The sequence below is a fragment of the Rattus norvegicus genome, chromosome 4 (genome assembly GCF_036323735.1).
Source record: "Rattus norvegicus strain BN/NHsdMcwi chromosome 4, GRCr8, whole genome shotgun sequence".
Classification (NCBI taxonomy): Eukaryota; Metazoa; Chordata; class Mammalia; order Rodentia; family Muridae; genus Rattus; species Rattus norvegicus.
This window is the reverse complement of record NC_086022.1, coordinates 67953765-67973597: the sequence shown is the minus strand read 5'-3', so window position 1 is coordinate 67973597 and position 19833 is coordinate 67953765. Positions and strand designations below refer to the sequence as shown.

At 44.5% G+C, this 19833-nt stretch overlaps 1 protein-coding gene and 1 pseudogene across 1 annotated transcript; both read left to right on the top strand.

Annotated features, from left to right (window-relative positions):
* Positions 1–19833, top strand: part of Hmgb1-ps18 (high-mobility group box 1, pseudogene 18) — a 600236-nt pseudogene that overhangs the window by 85479 nt on the left and 494924 nt on the right.
* Positions 1058–16348, top strand: Zc3hav1l (zinc finger CCCH-type containing, antiviral 1 like). Its single transcript, XM_342661.8, has 4 exons — positions 1058–5465; positions 6255–6390; positions 8426–8687; positions 10614–16348. Exons 1-4 carry the CDS (start codon positions 4960–4962, stop codon positions 10733–10735), a joined length of 1026 nt encoding a protein of 341 aa, XP_342662.5. The 5' UTR covers positions 1058–4959; the 3' UTR covers positions 10736–16348.

Sequence of the window (19833 nt, the reverse complement as noted above, 5' to 3'; positions counted from 1 at the left end):
GACGTACTTCCTCCAACAAGGCTACACCTACCCAACAAGACCACACCTCCTGGGTCCAGCATATTCAAATCACCATACCCCAACACACTCTTAGGGCTCTAACATTTAAAAACCCTCTGAAAAGACTGTAGAATTCCAAATGTCACCGAATCACAGAAACTATCTGCAGCTGGCAGAAACAAGCCTCAGTAGAGCACGAACTGAGGCAAATCATAGTCAGCTGCAAGGGACAGTCTTAAGTAACTCCACATACCTACCCCTGGCATTAAAACGAAAGCGTATTTTTATCACTACACACAGACATTGTCTTTGGATCTGTAGTGTACTCTAAAGGCATGGTGTTAAAGTGTTCAATGTTAGGAAATAGTAGAAATCAGCACTGGGCTGCCATAGGCCTAAAACAAAAATGCCAATTGATCATGGACCAAAAATCCCTCAACTGAGTCACAGTAAACTTGTCTTTCAGGGATGGAGGGGTTAAGAGCATTAGTTGTTCTACCCAGAGGGCCTGGTTCCAATACCCACATGGTAACTGACAACTGTCTATAACTCCAGTTCCAGGAAATTCAACACACACATGATGTACAGACACACATATAGGGCGAATATCCATCACATAAAATAAAAGGTTAATAAACTTGTCTTTCTTTCTTTCTTTTTTTCCACGTGGAAAGTTTTAATGAGAGAAGAGTAGAAGAGGAGTAAAGGCCAGCCCTGAGCACATGGAGGGAAGTGGGAGGGGAATGGGGAGAGAAGGGACAAAGGGGAAGAGGGGAAAAAGGAAAGAACAAGGAGCAAAAGAGCTGTTGGGGATTCAGCTCAGTGGTAGAGCGCTTGCCTAGGAAGCGCAAGGCCCTGGGTTTGGTCCCCAGCTCCAAAGAAAAGAAAAAAAAAAAGAGCAAAGAGCGTCTTTCTTTTTTTTTTGTTTTTGTTTTTTTTTTTTTTGTTTTTGTTCTTTTTTTCGGAGCTGAGGACCGAACCCAGGGCCTTGCGCTTCCTAGGCAAGCGCTCTACCACTGAGCTAAATCCCCAACCCTTTCTTTGTTTTTTTAAGGCATTTATTATGTTTGTGTATACTTGTGTAGTTTATATGCACCGTGTGTCATGTGTGTCGTGTGTGTGTGTGTGTGTGTGTGTGTGTGTGTGTGTGTGTGTGTTTGTGCTTGCATGAACAGTTCCACCAAATCCAGAACTCACCAATTTGGTTAGTCTAGCTATTTATCGTCCCCTTATGGGTCCTGCCACTGCCTAGCAAGTACTTGCATTGCAGGTGGACCCCGCACCATCCTGCATTCATATCAGATCTGGGCATTCAAATCCCAGCCTCAGTCTAGTAAGCATTTTGTCCACTGGGTTATCTCCTCCATCCATCTATTCTTTAGCATACAGAATTGACCTCATTAAACTTCTGGATAAACATGCTTACATCATCAGTGCCCTTGAAGTAAAATCCTTCCCTATCTTAACGCCTCTTCTCTGTGTGTGCCCTGACATTCCTCAGTAACCCCTTTCTCAACTTGAATCTTATATCTTTCCCTTTCAGTTGTATCTTAGGTTGGCTCCCTCAGAGGCAAACAGATAAGGGTGGATTGAGAGCAGTTCTTCAGAAGGTGATCCCAAGAAAGCAGCTCTCAGTTTACATTTTAGGCTGGGCTCCCTGGTAAGCAGATAAGGATTGCTGTGAACAGTTTCCCTGCAAGGTTAGTAGGGAGGGGACACAGGGAAAGGAAGGCACTACAGGGACAACAGGGTTCATTTCATTTCCATTAAGGAACCATGGGGAAATCATTGAATATCTCCAAGTCACGCAATAGAGGAATAATAGGCTAGGCATTTGTCCATTGTTAGGAAGGAAAATACTCTTAGGTTTAGTGGGTGTTTGTATATATTGCCACCAATGCAACAATAGAAAAAATGTCTATTTATATGTATATGAGTACATAAAAGAAATAATTCCATAAAACAGACATAATACAGTATATGTCTTGAGATTCTTTCTTTCTTTTTTTTTTAAGATTTATTTCATGTATGTGGTTACACTGTCGCTGTCTTCAGACACAGCAGAAGAGGGCATCAGATCCCATTACAGATCTTTGTGAGCCACCATGTGTTTGCTGGGAATTGAACTCAGGACCTCTAGAAGGACAGTCAGTGCTCTTAACCGCTGAGCCATCTCTCCAGCCCCCTGCCTTGAGATTCTTAATCTTGAGATGTACAAGAGAGAAACCAGTTCCATGTTTTGAGCCAAATTTGAAGCAAGCTTTACTTAAGTACTGACCAGGGTGGACTCTAGTCAAGACCACTCTAGAATTCCCAGCAAGTGGCAATGAGACAGGCAGTGTAGAGATTTTTTTAAGGACAAAACCATATGGCTACCATATTTTCTTATGCGGTTGTGTTGTTTTCCAAAAAACTACAACTCCCAGCATTCCCACTTACCTGGTCCTTGGGCAGGTGGGACTTAGAGTTTAGCTTTAAGAGTAGTTTAACGGACAGAGAGGCTACATGAGACAAATAAATAGGACAGAAGGAGTAAAATAACTTTTGTAAGAACAAATAATATTTAGGGAACGATGAGATAAAAAGCTTGTAATGATGCTTGTTTGTGCAGGTAGGAGGATATCATCTCTTATTTTCTCTCTTTTTAAAAAAAATCATTTGTATTTCATGTGTACGAGTGGTTTGCTGGCATGTAGGTGTGGCACCACGTGCTGCGTACTGTCCTCAGAGGCCCAAAAAAGTTGTGAGCTGCCAAGTGGACCCTAGAAGTCAAACCAGGGTTCCCGTGTTCTTAGTTTGTTAAGCCATCTTTCCAGCCTTTCCATTATTTTTTAAGACAATCTCACACTATAGCCAAGGATAGCTTCCAACTAAGCATTCCTCTTGCCTCAGCCTCCCAAGTGTAGGGATTATAATTGTGAGAGGCCACTCCAGAGGTCTCCCCCCTTCTTCCTCCCCACAAAAAAAACCAGAAAGAGAGGTTCCTGCTGTCTCCCTTTCCCATGCTTGTTTTTAGTGAGATAACTGCATCTGTTCATTTTGCAATCTTTACAATAATCCCTCTGATGAATTCTCTGGGTGAGAGCTTTTTGTTTTCTTTGTTGTTGTTGTTGTTTGTTTTTGTTTTTGTAGGCATAAACTCCTTCACACACAGTAGTCATAAATATTCATACATTTTAAAAATATTTTTAAAGATTTATTTATTACATATGAATACACTGTAGCTGTCTTCAGACACACCAGAAGAGGGCATCAGATCCCATTACAGATGGTTGTGAGCCACCATGTGGTTGCTGGGATTTGAACTCAGGACCTCTGGAACAGCAGTCAGTGCTCTTAACCGCTGAGCCATCTCTCCAGCCCATATTCATACACTTTATTATTTTATATGTATGAGTATTTTGCTTCTGCATGTACCATGTGTGTGCCTGGTACCTTTGGAGGTCAGAAGAGGGCATTGGATCTCCTAGAACTGGAGTTACAGATAGTGTCTCAATTATCCATTGGGTGGGGATCATCAAACCCCTGTCTTCCCTAAGAGTCACATGTGCTCTTAATTGCTGGGATAACTCTCCATCTCAACTTTTGAGTCATACAAAATTGATTTTTTTTTTTTAAGTTAGGCTCTCAGAGGTTGGGGATTTAGCTCAGTGGTAGAGCACTTGCCTAGCAAGCACAAGGCCTTGGGTTCGGTCCCCAGCTCCGAAAAAAAAAAAAAGTTAGGGTCTCATGTAGAACAGGATATCCTTAAACTAGGTATATAGTGGAGGATGGCCTTGAACTCCTGACCCAGCTTCAACCAACCCAGTGCTGGGATCACAGGCAAGTCCACCAGGCCCAATGTATGTGCTGCTTGGGAATGGAACCCAAGGCTTCATTAATGTTAAGCTAGCAGTCCACAGAGCTATATCCCCAGCTCCCAAGCTGAGTTGTGTTTTATCTCCGTTCAGACGGAACACACTTCAAAAGTGATGGCTAGTGGCTCCCTCTTCTGGGAGGTCCTCCGCTCAACCAGTCTCCTTAGCAACTTACCAGCGTTCAAAAAAAAAATTTTTTTTTCCCAATGTTATCTATTATTATGTGTGTGCTTAGTGTGCATCAGCATTCATGTATAATGTGTATTAGTGCAGATCCGTGCACGTGGAGGTCAGATACAAGTTTCCAGACCTGATTCTCTCTGCCATGGGCTCCAGAGACCTAACTCATGTTGAGGTGTGCCAGCCCCCAGCATAGCTGTAGCCATTTTCTTCCATGCCTGCCTGCTATTTCATAATGTTTCTGTAACATGCCTGCCACTCACTGACACAGGAAAATACCTTGATTCAGAGGAAGGGCATGTTGATCGTATATCCTGTTATGTTCTTGCATGTACTGCATGAGGTTTGCTAATCTTAAGAAATCCTACAACGCTTTACATAGGAGCCATCAAATTAAAGGTCAATATGAACTATTACGTGTAAAATGGCTTGAGTCAGCGTTGATCACTGGCAGCACTTCCCCCATTTGGGTAGGAGCTCACTATGGTTTTTGTGTTTTTGTGGTTTTCCTTTATAAGCTGACAGAGAAAAATCAACAATGTCATGGCTCAATCCCATCTGAGTTACGGTTCTGATTGATCAGTATTACGGTGTGTGTTCAATAGGATTTCAGTCCTATCTGGACTGAAATCGGTGTTTGTGTGGTTTGTAGGGGTTACTCATGGACCCCAATACTTATGAAGGAGCTTATACCCCCTGAGCTGGTTCCTTACTAGTTTTTTTGAGACACAGCGTCATGTAGTCCAGGCTAGCCTCCAACTCCCTTTGCAGTGGACGCTGGCCTTGATCTCTGCCTCCTCTCGCCTCTATCTCCAAGGTGCAACAACCACCAGGCTGGACGAACCACTTTAGCAGTTTGTATTCTTTGCAGCCCTTCCTGCTATCTGCTATCCGCTATCTTCAAGAAACCCAGGAGACAGGAATGCTGCTGGGGCTCAGGCCCTGCCTTCTGAGGCCCGGCCCCCTACCGCTCGCAGGCTCCGGCCGCGGTCGCGGCGGGGAGGAGCCTGCAGGCCCGGGGCTGGTGGGGACGCGCTGGCGGGCCATGGCGGACCTCACCCTATGCGCGTTCCTCACCAAGGTGCTGTGTGCTCACGGCGGCCGCATGTTTCTGCAGGACCTGCGTGGCCACGTGGAGCTGTCGGAGGCGAAGCTGCGGGCCGTGCTGAGGCGCGCGGGCCCAGAGCGCTTCCTGCTGCAGGAGGTGGAGCTGCGCGACGGCCCGTGGGACCCTGAGGCCGAGGTGGCGGCGGGCTCGGGCTCGGGCTCGGGCTCGGGCTCAGGCGGTGGCGCCACGGCCTGCAGGGTGATGGCCGTGTCCTCCGCGCGCCTCTGCGCCCGCTACCAGCGCGGGGAGTGCCAGGCCTGCGACCAGCTGCACTTGTGTCGCCGCCACATGCTGGGCAAGTGCCCCCACCGCGACTGCTGGTGAGGGGCGGAGTCCTCAAAGTCCAGCGGGGCAGAGGGTGCGGGCGGGACGTGTCCTCCGGATGCTCTCGGCGAGCCTGGGTGGGATGGGACAAAGGCCTTCGCGCTGGCCGCCCCTGTGCTCCTCGTCGCTGAGAGGAAGAACATGGAAGGTCCTCTCCACTGAGATTTATTATTCACCCCTCCCCCCAAATTTGCTTTCCCTGTCCCAGGATGCTAGGATGCTCCCCAACACCAGCCAGGTTAAATCCGTGTCGCTACTTTTGAATTCACTTATGCCAAGTGCTGCTTGAGGGAACATCTGGGGGGGCTTCAAGGCCTGCGGAAATTCTGTTCTCTCCTCCCCCTCCTTCCGTAACCGCAGCCCATTTGCGCTAAAAAGGCTGGTGTAGTCCAACCGCAGGAAACTTGGTGGCAGGATGGGGTGAGGGCCTGGCTGCGACATCGCCCAAGCACCTCTCCCAAGCCCAGTGCTTTGCAGCAACTCAGAAAGCTTTTTGGTACTTTCTTTATAGTGTTGGTTGACAAAGCGAGACCAGCAGCTGTCGTTGGCCTGACCGTAAAGTTTTAGTCACTGTAAAAACAGATGACTACCCTCAGCCAAGCCTGAGGGTAGGATACTCACCGAACAGGAAAATGACCCCTGGAAGCTGAGTTGCCTCAACCAGGAATTGTTTTAGTACTTGGACAATTCACTTGTAAATTGGAAATGCCCTAGGCAAAGAATTAGACCTGCCAGCCTCCTCCCTCCTCTGGACCGCGGCTTCTGACTGCTCTGAACTCTTCTAGGTCTACCTGCTCTCTGTCCCATGATATCCACACACCTGTCAACGTCCAAGTCTTGAAAAACCAGGGCCTTTTTGGCCTCAATGAAGCCCAGCTTCGAATCTTGCTTTTGCAGAACGACCCCTGCCTTTTCCCAGAGGTGAGTCCTTGAGAAGCTGCTCTCCTCCCATCAACCTGGGCAGGGCTTTCTCTCACTGATCACCTATTCCTCCATGTTTGCTCTCTTTTGTTGGGGTAGGATCTTATATAGCCCAGGCTGGCAGTGAACTTGCAACTTAGCTGAGGCTAGCTTTCTGTTCTGCTAATCCACCCCCACCCCGACCTCCCATCACCACTTTAGATGTTAATTTTAATTGCTTTTAAGTACTATGCTTTGGTTCCAGTATCCATTTTTAATTGCTGGAATGGTAAAAAATTAGCACATTAGTTTCTACTTATGTGAATTTATTATTTTGTTATAATCATCGCAAATTTATGAGATTACCAATAAGATAATTTTAAAAGATTTATTTATTATGTTCTCCCTGCACATACACCTGCACACCAGAAGAGGACACCAGATTATAGATGTTTATGAACCTCCATGAACTGGGAATTGAACTCAGGACCTCTGGAAGAACACCCAGTGCTCTTAACCCCTGAGCCATCTCTCCAGCCCAGTATAAAACTTTAATCTGGTGTGATCATTCTGTTGTAGACATTCCTGTCAGAGGCAGGAGGAACAGACACTTCGATCCAGGATGTCTCTTTCTGTAGCCTTCCTAGTCTTGGAGGGACCTCAGCCCTGATAAAATCAGATCCATGACTTCCATGCAGAAAAGAATTTTAGGGAGAGCTCATATTCAGTAGGGTTTATAAATAGACTTAAAATTAAATGTATTTACAGGTGAGGTTTTTTTAGGGGGTCAGGTATAGGGAGCAGTGTGGCGTCTGTGGTAGTGCATCCCTGTAACTGCAGCAGGTGAGAGAGGAAAGATCTCTGAAAATGTGAGTCCTGCCTGGTCTGCATAGTGAGCTCCAGTCCAGATGACTTCACCCATTAAAACCCTGCCTTAAAAACAAACGAGGGGTTGGGGGTTTAGCTCAGCGGTAGAGCGCTTGCCTAGCAAACGCAAGGCCCTGGGTTCGGTCCCCAGCTCCGGAAAAAAAGAAAAAAAAGAAAAAAAAAAGACAAGTGTGATGGTGCAAACCTGAAATTCTCTAGAGGCCAAAGAATTGAGTGTTTTTTTTTTTTTTTTTTTTTTTTTTGGTTCTTTTTTTTTTTTTTTCCGGAGCTGGGGACCGAACCCAGGGCCTTGCGCTTCCTAGGCAAGCGCTCTACCACTGAGCTAAATCCCCAACCCCCAAGAATTGAGTGTTTGAGGCCAGCCTGGGCTATACATCAAGATCCTCACTTGAAAATGAAGCAAACTAAAGCCAAACCCAAACCAGGATAAAACAAAGATAAATTATGGCCAGGATGCTGAGAACTCTCATACATGGAGCAGCCAGATTTGGAGGTTTTCCACAAAACAAAAACAGTTGTGCTTGGTGGCTCACTCCTGTAATCCCAACTCTCAGCTGAGGCAAAAGATAACAAATTTTGTCTCAAAACAGAAACAAAGGCCAGAGGGATAGCTCAGCTCCTAGAGCACTTGCCTGGCATGGGCAAACCCTGAGTTCAATTCCAGGGACCTCATAAATGATAGTTTTGGAGGCTTCTGATCCCCCTGTCTCCCTGATGTGATTACAGGCGTGCCCAGGTTTATGCAGTGCTGTGGATCAATCGTGTTGGGCAACTTACCTATAACTTTGGCTCTAGGGGACCTGTGGGTACCTATACTTTTATGCATATAACCCCTTCCCCCCCCACACCTTTTTAAAAAAAAATACAGACATGGTGGTATCGATACCCTGTAATCATGATGGTGGGGAGGGGAGACAGGAGAACCCTGGGGCCTGGTAACCAATCAGTGAGTTCTAAGTTCCACCAGAAACTTTGTCTCAAAAAAATAAAGTGATTTAAAAAGACACCCCACCCCAAGTGCTGACCTCTGGCCTTCACATGCATGTGCACATACATGCACCCTCCCCCAAAGATGCCATTAAACTTCTCATTTAGTTAAACTGTACTATATTGGCTTAAAGGTAATAATGAAAACTCCCATTCAAGCCTTGCTTCACTTCTGCCCCAGGTCTGTTTACTGTACAACAAAGGTGGTGATGTCCTTTATGGCTACTGCAACCTCAAGGATAAGTGCAACAAGTTTCACGTATGCAGATCCTTTGTGCGGGGTGAATGCACTTTTCAGACCTGCAAACGCTCCCACCAGCTCATTCACGCTGCCACCCTGAAGTTGCTAGAGGACCAAGAACTTAGTGTTTCAAGTGTGGTGAATTTCCAGATAATCTCTACCTACAGACACAAGAAGTTGCACAAGATGCTTGAAGAGAAAGGTAGGCAGAGAGCCATCTGTGAGGAGGTGTGCTAAGGTTTTCTGTCCTGTGTAGTAGGAGGGGCAGTGAACAGAGGCCAGCCTGCAGACAAAACATTTCATTTGCTAACTGCAACCTTTTCCTTGGAAAGTTTGATACTGTCAACATTTTATTTTGTTATTACTTGTGTGTGTGTGTGTGTGTGTGTGTGTGTGTGTGTGTGTGTGTGTGTGGGCACATGCATGCATGCTTGTTCTCAAATGCATACATGTGGTGTATGAGGGAAGGGACCAGAGGAAGCCAGAAGAAGGGATGAGGTCCCTTTGAGGTCTGTGAGGTGCTTGCAATTACACAGCAAGTGCTTTTCGTCACCGAGCTGTGTTCTAGCCCCAGCTAACATTGCATGGTGTGGAAATACGATTCTAACCAAAGCAGAGAAGATTTTGCCAACTTAGAGGATTTGCCCATGGTAGCTTCTGGGCAAACTAGGAGTCAAGGATTTGGTAGAATAATCCTAGTAGTTCAGCTGAGAACATGAGAGGGAGATGGTAAGTGACGAGTACTGTATGTGTGGTTTGCTTTTATGAAATTGAACTAAAGTTTTCCCCTATTTTCATTTTTTTTAAGATTTATTTATTTTATTTATATGAGTACACTGTAGCTGACTTCAGACACCAGAAGAGGGCATGAGATCCCATTACAGATGGTTGTGAGCCACCATGTGTTTGCTGGGAATTGAACTCAGGACTTTTGGAAGAGCAGTCAGTGCTCTTAACCACTGAGCCATCTCTCCAGCCCCCCCTATTTTCATTTTTAAGCAATCTTGACCCCATTACAGGTAAATGATTAGGAATAAAATGCATGTCTCAAGAAGTGCTGGAGAGATGTCCCAGCAGCTAGAGCACTTGTCGCTCTTGCAGAGGACCAAGGCTGGATTCCAGGCACCTACAAGATGGCTTAGAAACTCTATTATTTATAAAATAATAAAATAGGGGCTGGAGAGATGACTCAGCGGTTAAAAGTGGTTAAGGACTGCTCTTCCAGAGGTCCTGAGTTCAATTCCCAGCAACCACATGGTGGCTCACAACCATCTGTAATGGGATCCGATGCCCTCTTCTGGTGTCTGAAGGCAGTTACAGTGTACTCATGTAAATAAAATAAATAAATCTTTAAAAAATTAATAAAATAATTCTTTTTAAAAAGTTTTTCTTAGTCGCTGTTCTATTGCTGTAAAGAGAGACACCATGACCAAAGCAACTCTTATAAAGAAAATCATTTAATTGGGGCTGGCTTACGATTTCAGAGGCATGCATCATCATGGCAGGGAGCATCGTGACAGGCACAGCAGGAACGGTGCTGGAGAAGTAGTTGAAAGCTATACCCAGATCCATAGGCAGAGAGGGAGGGGGAGGGAGGGAGGGGGAGGGAGGGAAGGAGAGAGAGGGAGGGAGGGAGGGAGGGAGAGAGAGAGAGAGAGAGAGAGAGAGAGAGAGAGAGAGAGAGAGAGAGACTGAGAAGTGACTACACTCTGCCTGGCATGGGCCTTTGAAACCTCAAAGCCCACCCCCAGTGACATATTTCCTCTAACAAGGCCTTGGCTCCTAATCCTTCTAATCCTATCAAAGAGTTCCACTCCCTGGTGACTAAGTATTCAAATGTTCGGGGGTGGGGGGAGGCAATCTTATTTAAACCACCACAAAGTTGCGGGGAGATCCATTTTGTGGTAACTCTTCAAGCCCAGTTACTGAGGAAGTGCTGATCTGGCTGTTAGCTTACTCTCTCTGTTTACTAAATTTAATATCAGAAATATCTCCTCATGTTGCCGCCTACCCTTTCCGACTGCTTATTTTATTTACTTTTTTTTATCCAGTCCACCCCATTCCCTCCCATGTTGCTTACAACAATGTAGAATTAAAACAGAAAACTCATCTCTCTTCTTCCTTTCAGACAACTCGACTTCTACTGAGCAATCACAAGGCCTTGGGAAACAAGGAACCCCCGGGGCTGGGGCTGTGGAGGCCAGGCCTTTCTTCCCTGCCCGTGCTCAATCGCCCTGGAAGCCCCAGTAAACCTTAACGAGGAAGCAAGAAGCAGCTTGTGCATCTTGGAGGATCAGAAGGAAGACTTCTGCTGAGATGGAGTTTTTAGCTGGTCTTTCTTTCCCTCACTTAGTATCATTGGCAACTCGGATACCTACCTCACAGATGATTGGCAGAAACGAAAATATACTTGCGACTGACGTTGGACCTGGAGTTGGCAAAGAGAGGGTAAAATTCTGAGCACGCAGTCCAGGGTGAATCCTGAAGCTGTAGCCTCTCTCTGCAGCTCCTGAACGCCTTCGAACCTCTGGATGGAGGACAGGTTTCTGCTGCCTTCTGGGTCCAGCTGGTGTTTTCTAGACTCCATTTATACAGCTTACATTACAGACATCACAGTTTGTGTGCTCTGTCATTATTTGTTACTTGGGTTTATACATAATCCCTTTTTGCACAGAATTATTAATATAGTTTAGTCACGTTTCTTATTCTGGAATATTTCATACTCTGACAATGTTTGACTATCTCATTTTGTGTCTGTGCAGTATTGGGTTTAAAAGCCAGTTTGTACTTTTGCCTGGCTTGTAGGTGCTAAACAATACTGTCTTCTGATACACATTTCTTTAACCATCTGTGTAGATAACCTCTGTCCTTGCTTGCTATTGGGTCTTGCTTGATTTTGTGAATTTCCTGTGTTGCATTTTGTGGCTCATGCCCTCTGTGCTGTTGTCAATACCGTGTTTGTAATATTCAAGTTTCTGGGTCCATCCTCAACCAGTATCCCAGCTAATAGTCTTTGGGCTCTGCCCAGAGGTTTCTACCTCACCCCACCCCTCTCATCTTCTGTCGAGCCTATCAGAGCTCAGCTGCTCTATCTAGAGGGATGTGTAATTCGTTCCTTCCAGTTGTATCTCCCCCGAATGGATGGAGACAGGCCATCAGGAATCTATATATATCTTACCCGTTTCATGGTCTCGCCCTACTTCTCCCTCCCTCAGCCCCTCCGTCTCCACTCATCCTGATGTTTTCAGTGTGTGCTTTGGAGACATTTGTTGTGGTCATGTTCCCCAGTGTCACTTTGTAAAAAAGATTTGTGTCTCTTACCATAACATGACATTTGAGAAGTAGTAGCAATTCAGTAAGTTTTCATAAAGCCGAACTTCCCTTATTTGGAGAAACTTTTATCATGATGCCTAGGGATCGAAAGAGAAGAGGGATGTAAAAGTGTCCTTTCCAAATGAAAAACCAGTTTCCTGGACAGTAAGCTTGCTGACTTACTGTTTTTCACTTCGGTGGTCGGTGACAGTATTTCTGAAATTGTGTTTTACATTCTTTTCTTCCTTTTTAAATTTCTAGCTGTGATCTCTCTCTCTCTCTCTCTCTCTCTCTGTGTGTGTGTGTGTGTGTGTGTGTGTGTGTGTGTGTGTGTGTGTGATCAAACCTAGGACCTTGCCCATGTGAAGCAAAGTCCTCTACAACAAGGTACATTTAAGTCCTGGACTTTAAAATAAATTTTTAGGCCAGTCACTGTGGTGTAGGCCTTTAATCCCAGCACCACAGAGGCAGAGGCAAGCAGATCTCAGTGTGTTCATGGCTGCCTAATCTACGTAGTAAGTTCCAGGCTAGTCAGAGCTGCATAGTGAGACCCTGCCTCAAAAGAAATGGCATTTAATTATTATTACGATTTATATGCTGTCATTTTCCTTTATATATGATGTTACTGGTCTGTAATCATTGTTGCAACATTTTATTAAAGTCTGTAATATTTCATTTTAAATTTTAGTTCTTTTGGAATTTAGTCTACAAAATTATCTTTCTGTATCTTTGATACTGGGAATAGGCCTACGGCTCATGTGTGCCAGACAAGTGTTCTACCTCTGAAATGTATCCTCAGCACTAAAATTATGTTCTGTAACTGTTATTGGACTGAGTCTGGATGCTCATTCCATGATGGGCAGATAAAGAGATGTACTGAGGGAAAAAGGTGATTTTATTCACAAATCTTCTTAGAAAGGAAGGATGGGGGTGTTACAGAGCTTGATCATTGGGGAGCTAACTTGGAGTCAGTTTATACCAGTGGGTGATGGCCGACGTTGGGTGTTCTCCCACCGTGCATGGGACAGATAACACACAGCTCCTCGCCTTGTCTTGAAGTGTTTTCACTTCTTCATGTCTTAGAATGGATTAGTGTTCCTTGGGCTTTATTTACTTTTTTTTTTTCTTTTTTTTCAGAGCTGGGGACCGAACCCAGGGCCTTGCACTTGCTAGGCAAGTGCTCTACCACTGAGCTAAATCCCTAACCCCGGGCTTTACTTTTCAAATTAGTTCCACAGCACACAGTGAACTGATTCCCAGTGCCTGACGAGTGAACTCGGCTCCGTGATCACCGCCCTTCCTTTGCTCTTAACTTCACTGATAGCAATTCCTCAGTTATCCTGTTAGAGCTAGAGAGGTTTGCGTGGTAAAGTGGCAAGTTTCGAGGCTCCGGGTGAGCTATCGGTTTCCTCCAGCCCTCCCCCCACCTCATTCATTTGTCTTAAGACAACAAGTTATTGATTGTCCCTATTAGCTTTTTCTTATTCCATGGCAAATCAGTTACCAAGTGTTGGAAGTACTTCCCCTCCTCAGAAATCTCTTTAACAGTCAGTTTTCTTTGCCTCTCTCCACCTTCAGACACTGCCTTGGTGCACACCCACCACCTCCCACTGCCTTGGTGCGCGCACACACACACACACACACACACACACACACACACACACCTACCTCACAGCCTTTGTGTGCTCCTCTCATGTATTTCATAGGCACATTACTCAGTGATGTCCAGGTTAGTTGTTGGGCTTTCTGGTTTTGTTTTTTCTTATGAGGTGCTGGGTAGGCTCTTGCACCACTGCCATCATGGTAGCCACATTTAAATCACTGCTATCGTTTGCCTTTGGAGATTTCATTTATTCTCTCTTTATTTATTTGTTGACACGGTCTCATGCAGCCCAGGCTAGTCTCAAACTCACTGGGTAGCTCAGGCTGGCCTTGAACTCCTTATCCCCTTGACTCTATGTCCCAAGTGGTGGGGGTGTAAGTGAATGCTACCACTTCTGCCTCTAAAGTGGCTTTCGTTTCCCTCCTTTTAATCACGTCTTAGTTATTTAGTATACGCGTTTAGGCTTCCGAGTATAGTGATGCGTATGTGGAGGTCAGAGGTCACCTCCCCGCTGTCGGTTCTCTCCTTCCATTTATGGGTCCCTGGGATCAAATCCAGGTTGTTAGGCATGGTGGCCAGTGCCCTTCTGCACAGAGCCACCTCATGGGACCTTGCTTGTTTTGAGCTCTGTAGAGGAGGTGGCTTTAGACTTGTAATAATCCTGCTCCTCAAGTGCGGGGTCACAGGTATGGGCCCCCCCAGGCTCTCCCCTCTTCTCCCTGCCTCCGTTTCAGCTGCCTGGTCTTTGGAAGCAAATTTAAAGATGTTGCAGTTTTGTTTTTCCTGCTGGACTTTTCATCGGCCTCCACCACGCAGGGCAAGAGTCATCCATTAGGATCTACCGGGCAGAGGCAGGTAAATGGGGGTAAGAAGGGCTGTGGCAAGCCGTCCTGACAGTGAGGGTACTCGGTTCTGGTTCCCATGTGGGGATGTGGACCCAGATCTCCACATTGTTCCGTTTCTCAGAAGAAGCCAGAAATACAGATTTTTGTGAGAAACTACTTTGGTGATTAAGTATTAACTTTTTGGGTTGAGTTTTAGAAATACAAGGTTAGAGTCTGGTGTTGTGAAACTTGTGAGCCTGTAATTCCAGCACTCGAGAGCAGGAGGCAGACGAATCCAGAGTTGAAGGCCAGTCTTCATAACACAGTGAGTTAGAGGCTGGCCCAGCTACGAGAAACAATGTCTCACACATCAAACACCAAAACGGGTGCCAGAATTTCAACCAACTCGAGTTTTTCGGAATACATTTCATCTTACTACTCATGTTTGTTTGGTTATTTTTGGCTTGGTTTTGAGGCAGGGTATTCTAGGCTGGTCTTGAACTCAGTATGTAGCCTACATTTTGGATCCTCCTGCCCCCACCTCCCGAGTGTTGACATCACTGGCATTTGCTGCCTGCCGTGCCCCACTTCCTCGGTGCTAGGGACTGAAGGCAGGACTTGATCACGCTAAGCAAGCACTCTGCCAACCAAGGCACATCCCCAGGCCTAGGCCTGGACTCTGTCTTTAAATGGTGTTGCCTCTTCTGGAAGCATAATCACCACTTCCCTCTGTGTGCCTCAAAGCCTGACAGAATTACAATTGTCAAGACTCTCAATGACCCTTACTGACCCCAGAGAGGTGGTTTGTATGCCTCGGGCTTATACCTCACATCCCAAAACTTTGGTTTTGAGCAAACCCACTATTTATTCCTCGTGGCAATTCTGAGAATTAGACCATTTCTTGTCAGATACTGAATTAGTTGATTCAGAATATGCTGGTTTTCATTGTTTGTTTGTTTGTTTTCTGTTTGGGGTTCTGTTTTGTTTTGCTTTTCAGACAGGGTTTCTCTGTGTAATAGAGCCCTGGCTCTCTTGGACTCACCAGGCTGGCCTTGAACTCACAGAGATCTGCCTGTCTCTGAGTGCTGAGATTAAAGGCATGTGCCGGGGCTGGGGATTTAGCTCAGCGGTAGAGCGCTTGCCTAGGAAGCGCAAGGCCCTGGGTTCGGCCCCCAGCTCCGAAAAAAAGAACCAAAAAAAAAAACAAAAAAAAAAAAACAAAAAAAAAAACAAAAGGCATGTGCCACCACGTCTGGCTCTTATCTTGGTTTTGTTTTTATTTCAAAAAAAAAAAAAAATCAGTCTCTCACAGGAGCCCTGGCTGACCTGGAACTCATTACGTAGACCAGGTAGGCTGGAAAGATCTGCTGGGACTAAAGATGTTCACCACCACACTCAGCTCAGGTCCTTTATTTAAAAAAAAAAAATGCTTACACTTTTTTTTCCTAATGAGGGTGATATGTGACACAAACAACTGAATCACTGAAGTCTGCAGTCAGCTTCCGTCCATGAAGTGGGTTGCCCGTCAAGGACAAGGATCTGTCTGTCCAACATCAGGGTTGATGTTCCTCACTCTGTTTTTTATACATTTATTATGATAATTCTTTCATGATTATTTTGTGTTTGTGTTACTACTCATTATGGGGATCTTTCTTTTTTTTTTTTTTTTGGTTCTTTTTTCCGGAGCTGGGGACCGAACCCAGGGCCTTGTGCTTCCTAGGCAAGCGCTCTACCACTGAGCTAAATCCCCAACCCCTATGGGGATCTTTCTGAAGCACTGCTAACTTTTAAGGTCCTTGCCTTTGGGTGAATTGTTAGTTGTAATAGTTGTGGATGGCCTGTTTTTCTGAGTAGCGATTTGTTAATGTAGTTCTATCATTTTATGTTAAATACCAATAAAAATATTGTTGGCATTTCTTCATTAAATATAGAATTAGTTGTTAGCTTTGAGTGACTGTTCTTTATTAGAATCAGAGAAATACTCTATTATTATTTGTTGGAAGCTGAAGACTTGATAAAATGACTCAATTTCTTAATGTAATAATATCTTATTGCATGATTGATTTCATTCAATGTTTTTATATTAAGACATCCTTAAATTTATAATAAATCAGCTCAGCCTGACTTATGACTTTTTAATTTTAATGTTTATGAGCAAAGTATAAATTTCATTTGAGTAACAGAACATCTGTAAATTGATTCATGATTTATTTGTTTGACTTTTTATTCAGGGCCTCACTCTGTAGCCCAGGCTAGCTTGGAATTCCTGATCCTTCTGCCTCACGTTCTCCGGGGTTGGGATCACAGGCGTGGTTATCACTCCCATCTCTATTTTAATTTTTAAATGTATTAATTCTTATTGTGTGTGCATGAGTATTTGCATGAGTTTATGTGTACCATGCAGGAGACCATAGAGGCCAGAAGAGGGCATTAGATCCCCTAGAACTGAGTTAAAGATGCTGGGAACCACCATGTGTTCTCACAAGAGCAGCAAGTGCTCCTAACCACTGAGCCATCTCTGCAGTGTTCAGAGGTGTGTGTAGCCTTTGGAAGCAGATTGGATGCCAAGGGATCCGGCCTCATGAATATGTTCATATAATTATGGATTTAAAGCACATTGGGCTATTGGAAGATGTGGGAACTTTGAGAATTGGGCTGTAGTTGGGTGGCATGCCCTGGAAGGGTGGGTTTTGTCCTTTTTTCCTTCCTTTCATGCTCTCCTCTCAGCTTCCTGGCTACTGTGCGTTGAGCAGCTCTGTGCCACCAAATGCCCCCATCACGGTGTTCACCACAGTGTACCACCTTACCACGTCCAGAAACAGCACAGCCGTGTGACCATGGGCTGAAATCTTTGACTGGGAGCCAAAAGAAAGTTCTCCTTTAAGCCGACTTTGATGGGTATTTGTCACAGGATAGAAAGCTGACTGATACAGTGCAAATATAGTAAGAAGGTAATAATCACTATTAATACCTCTGTATGACAGCTGGGTGGTGGTGGTGTCAGTCCCAATGCTGGAGAGGCAGAAATCAGCCAGGGCTACACAGAGAAACCTGGTCTCAAAAAACTAAAACTAAATACATAGTCACACTGGCTGATGAGATGGCTCAGTGGGTAAGGTCACTTAGCACCAAGCCTGAGTGACTCCCAGATCCACATGATGGAAGGAGAGAACTGACCTACACACACACACACACACACACACACACACACACACACACACACACTACATGATTTTTTTTTTTTTTTGGTTCTTTTTTTCCGGAGCTGGGGACCAAACCCAGGGCCTTGCGCTTCCTAGGCAAGCACTCTACCACTGAGCTAAATCCCCAACCCCATGATTTTTTAAAGGAGGTAATCCTTGCTAAAAGGTTAAATATTTTCAGTTTTTCTCATAAGTCTAATCTTAGGCATTGAGGTTATATTTGTCTCTTTTGGATGTTATAGGCGTTTCCCTATATCAAATGCATTTGCAGTGTTACTAGATGTGTGTATTACACCTTTGTGTGTCCTGTGATCATATTTCTATTGTTGCATGTTATTGTTTGCATTGTTTTAGTATTGAGGTAGGTGCCTGCACTTGCTATTTTCTTAGCTGCATTTCTAGGTATAAGTGCAAGGCTCGGGTCTCTCTGAGATGTCCTGTCAGCATATCCTCATGAAAGACGCAATACATTTTGTTTCCTGGATAGTTGTTCCAGACAAAACATGTTACATATTGTATAACGCAATACATTATATATGTTTTTTGTCTCCAATAATAATTATGCTTGCTTCTATTAGAAAAAGTCAATGGAGCTATTAAATGTTCAAAAAAATTACACACCTGGCCATGGTGGAACTTACCTTTGATCCCAGCACTTGGGAGAGGCAACCGCAGGAGGCTCTCTGTGAGTTTGAGCCAGTCTGATCTATATAATGTTCCAGGACAGCCAGGGCTAAATAGTGAGACCCTGTCTCAAACAAACAACGTTGCAGGTCAGACTCTGGGTCAGGCCCTGAGAACTGATTTTCTTTCCTTCTTTCTGTCTGTCTGTCTTAAGATTTACTTATTTTATCTATATGAGTACACTGTCACTCTCTTCAGACACACTGGAAGAGGGCATCAGATCTCATTACAGAGTTGTGAGCTATCATGTGGATGCTGGAATTTGAACTCAGGACCCCTGGAAGAGCAGTCATTGCTCTTTACCGCTGAGCCAGCTCTCCAGCCCTGGCTTACAGTTTAAGAGGTCCAGTCTATTATGATTATGGTGGGAAGCATAGTAGCCTGCAGGCAGACATGGTGCTGGAGGAGCTGAAAGTTTTACACCTTGATCTGAAGGCAGCCAGAAGGAGACTGCTTTCTGCAGGCAGGCAGGAGGAGGGTCTCATCTACTCTGGGTGGAGCTTGAACACTGGGCATCCTCAAAGGCCACCTACACAGTAACACAGTTCCTCACACAAGGCTACACCTATTCCAAAAAGACAATACCTCCTGATAGTGCCACTTCCCATGGGCCAAACATATTCAAATATGAGAGTCTAGGGGGAGGGGTTGGGGATTTGGCTCAGTGGTAGAGCACTTGCCTAGCAAGCACAAGGCCCTGGGTTTGGTCCCCAGCTCCGAAAAAAAAAAAAAAAAAAAAAAAAGAGTCTAGGAGGGTAACCAAACCTATTCAAACCGCCACAGTAGGCAAATATGTGTATGTGTATATGTATATGATGTATATGATGTATATGATGTATATGATGTATGTATGTGTTTATGTATATGATGTATATGATGTATGTATGTGTTTATGTATATGATGTATGTGTATATGATGTATATGATGTATGTATGTATTTATGTATATGATGTATATGATATGTGTATATGTGTATGTGTATATGATGTATATGATGTATGTATGTATTTATGTATATGATGTATATGATATGTGTATATGTGTATGTGTATATGATGTATGTGTGTATGTATATGATGTATGTGTATATGATGTATATGTGTATGTTATGTATATGTGTGTATGTATATGTATATATTTGTTGTTGTTTTGAGATGAAGTCTCAAGTATCCCAGGTTAGCCTCCAATTCATTATGTAGCCAAAGTTAACCTTGAACTTCTGGATCTTCATTCTTCCACCTCCCAAGTGCTAAAATTACAGGCATATACTGCAGTTATACAAATGTATCAACATGCCCAGTGGATTGAACTCAGAGCTTTATGTGTGCTATGCAAGCACTCTACCAGTTGAGCTGCATCACCAGCTGCCATCTGGCCAAAATGTTGAGGAAACGTTTGCATTATGTCTAGCTAATTACCAATCCAAGGTTATATTTGATTCAATTGTTGAGTCAGGGTTTTACTCTGTTGCCTATGCTGTTTTCAATGGGCCTTCTGTATCAGTCACCACAGGCATGCACTGCAGTGCCTGCAGTAAAGGCGAGCTTTATCTCATTCATTCATTGTTGTAAAAGTATAAAAAATAAAAAAAGTATTGTTGTTTTTTTATCCCATTAGGTCCCGCACCACAGTGCCCCAAGATATCTGCTGGATATCTTAATTCTCAGTCAGCAAAGCCTCTCACCCACTTTACTCCATCCCACATCACACTGCCAAAGGCC

Bases quoted from the DNA above. Each gene is read 5' to 3' on its own strand.
- Zc3hav1l (XM_342661.8), top strand. From the start codon at position 4,960: ATGCTGCTGGGGCTCAGGCCCTGCCTTCTGAGGCCCGGCCCCCTACCG. The intron at 6,391-8,425 runs GTGAGTCCTTGA...CTTCTGCCCCAG, and splicing joins ACCCCTGCCTTTTCCCAGAG to GTCTGTTTACTGTACAACAA. The intron at 8,688-10,613 runs GTAGGCAGAGAG...TCTTCCTTTCAG, and splicing joins CAAGATGCTTGAAGAGAAAG to ACAACTCGACTTCTACTGAG.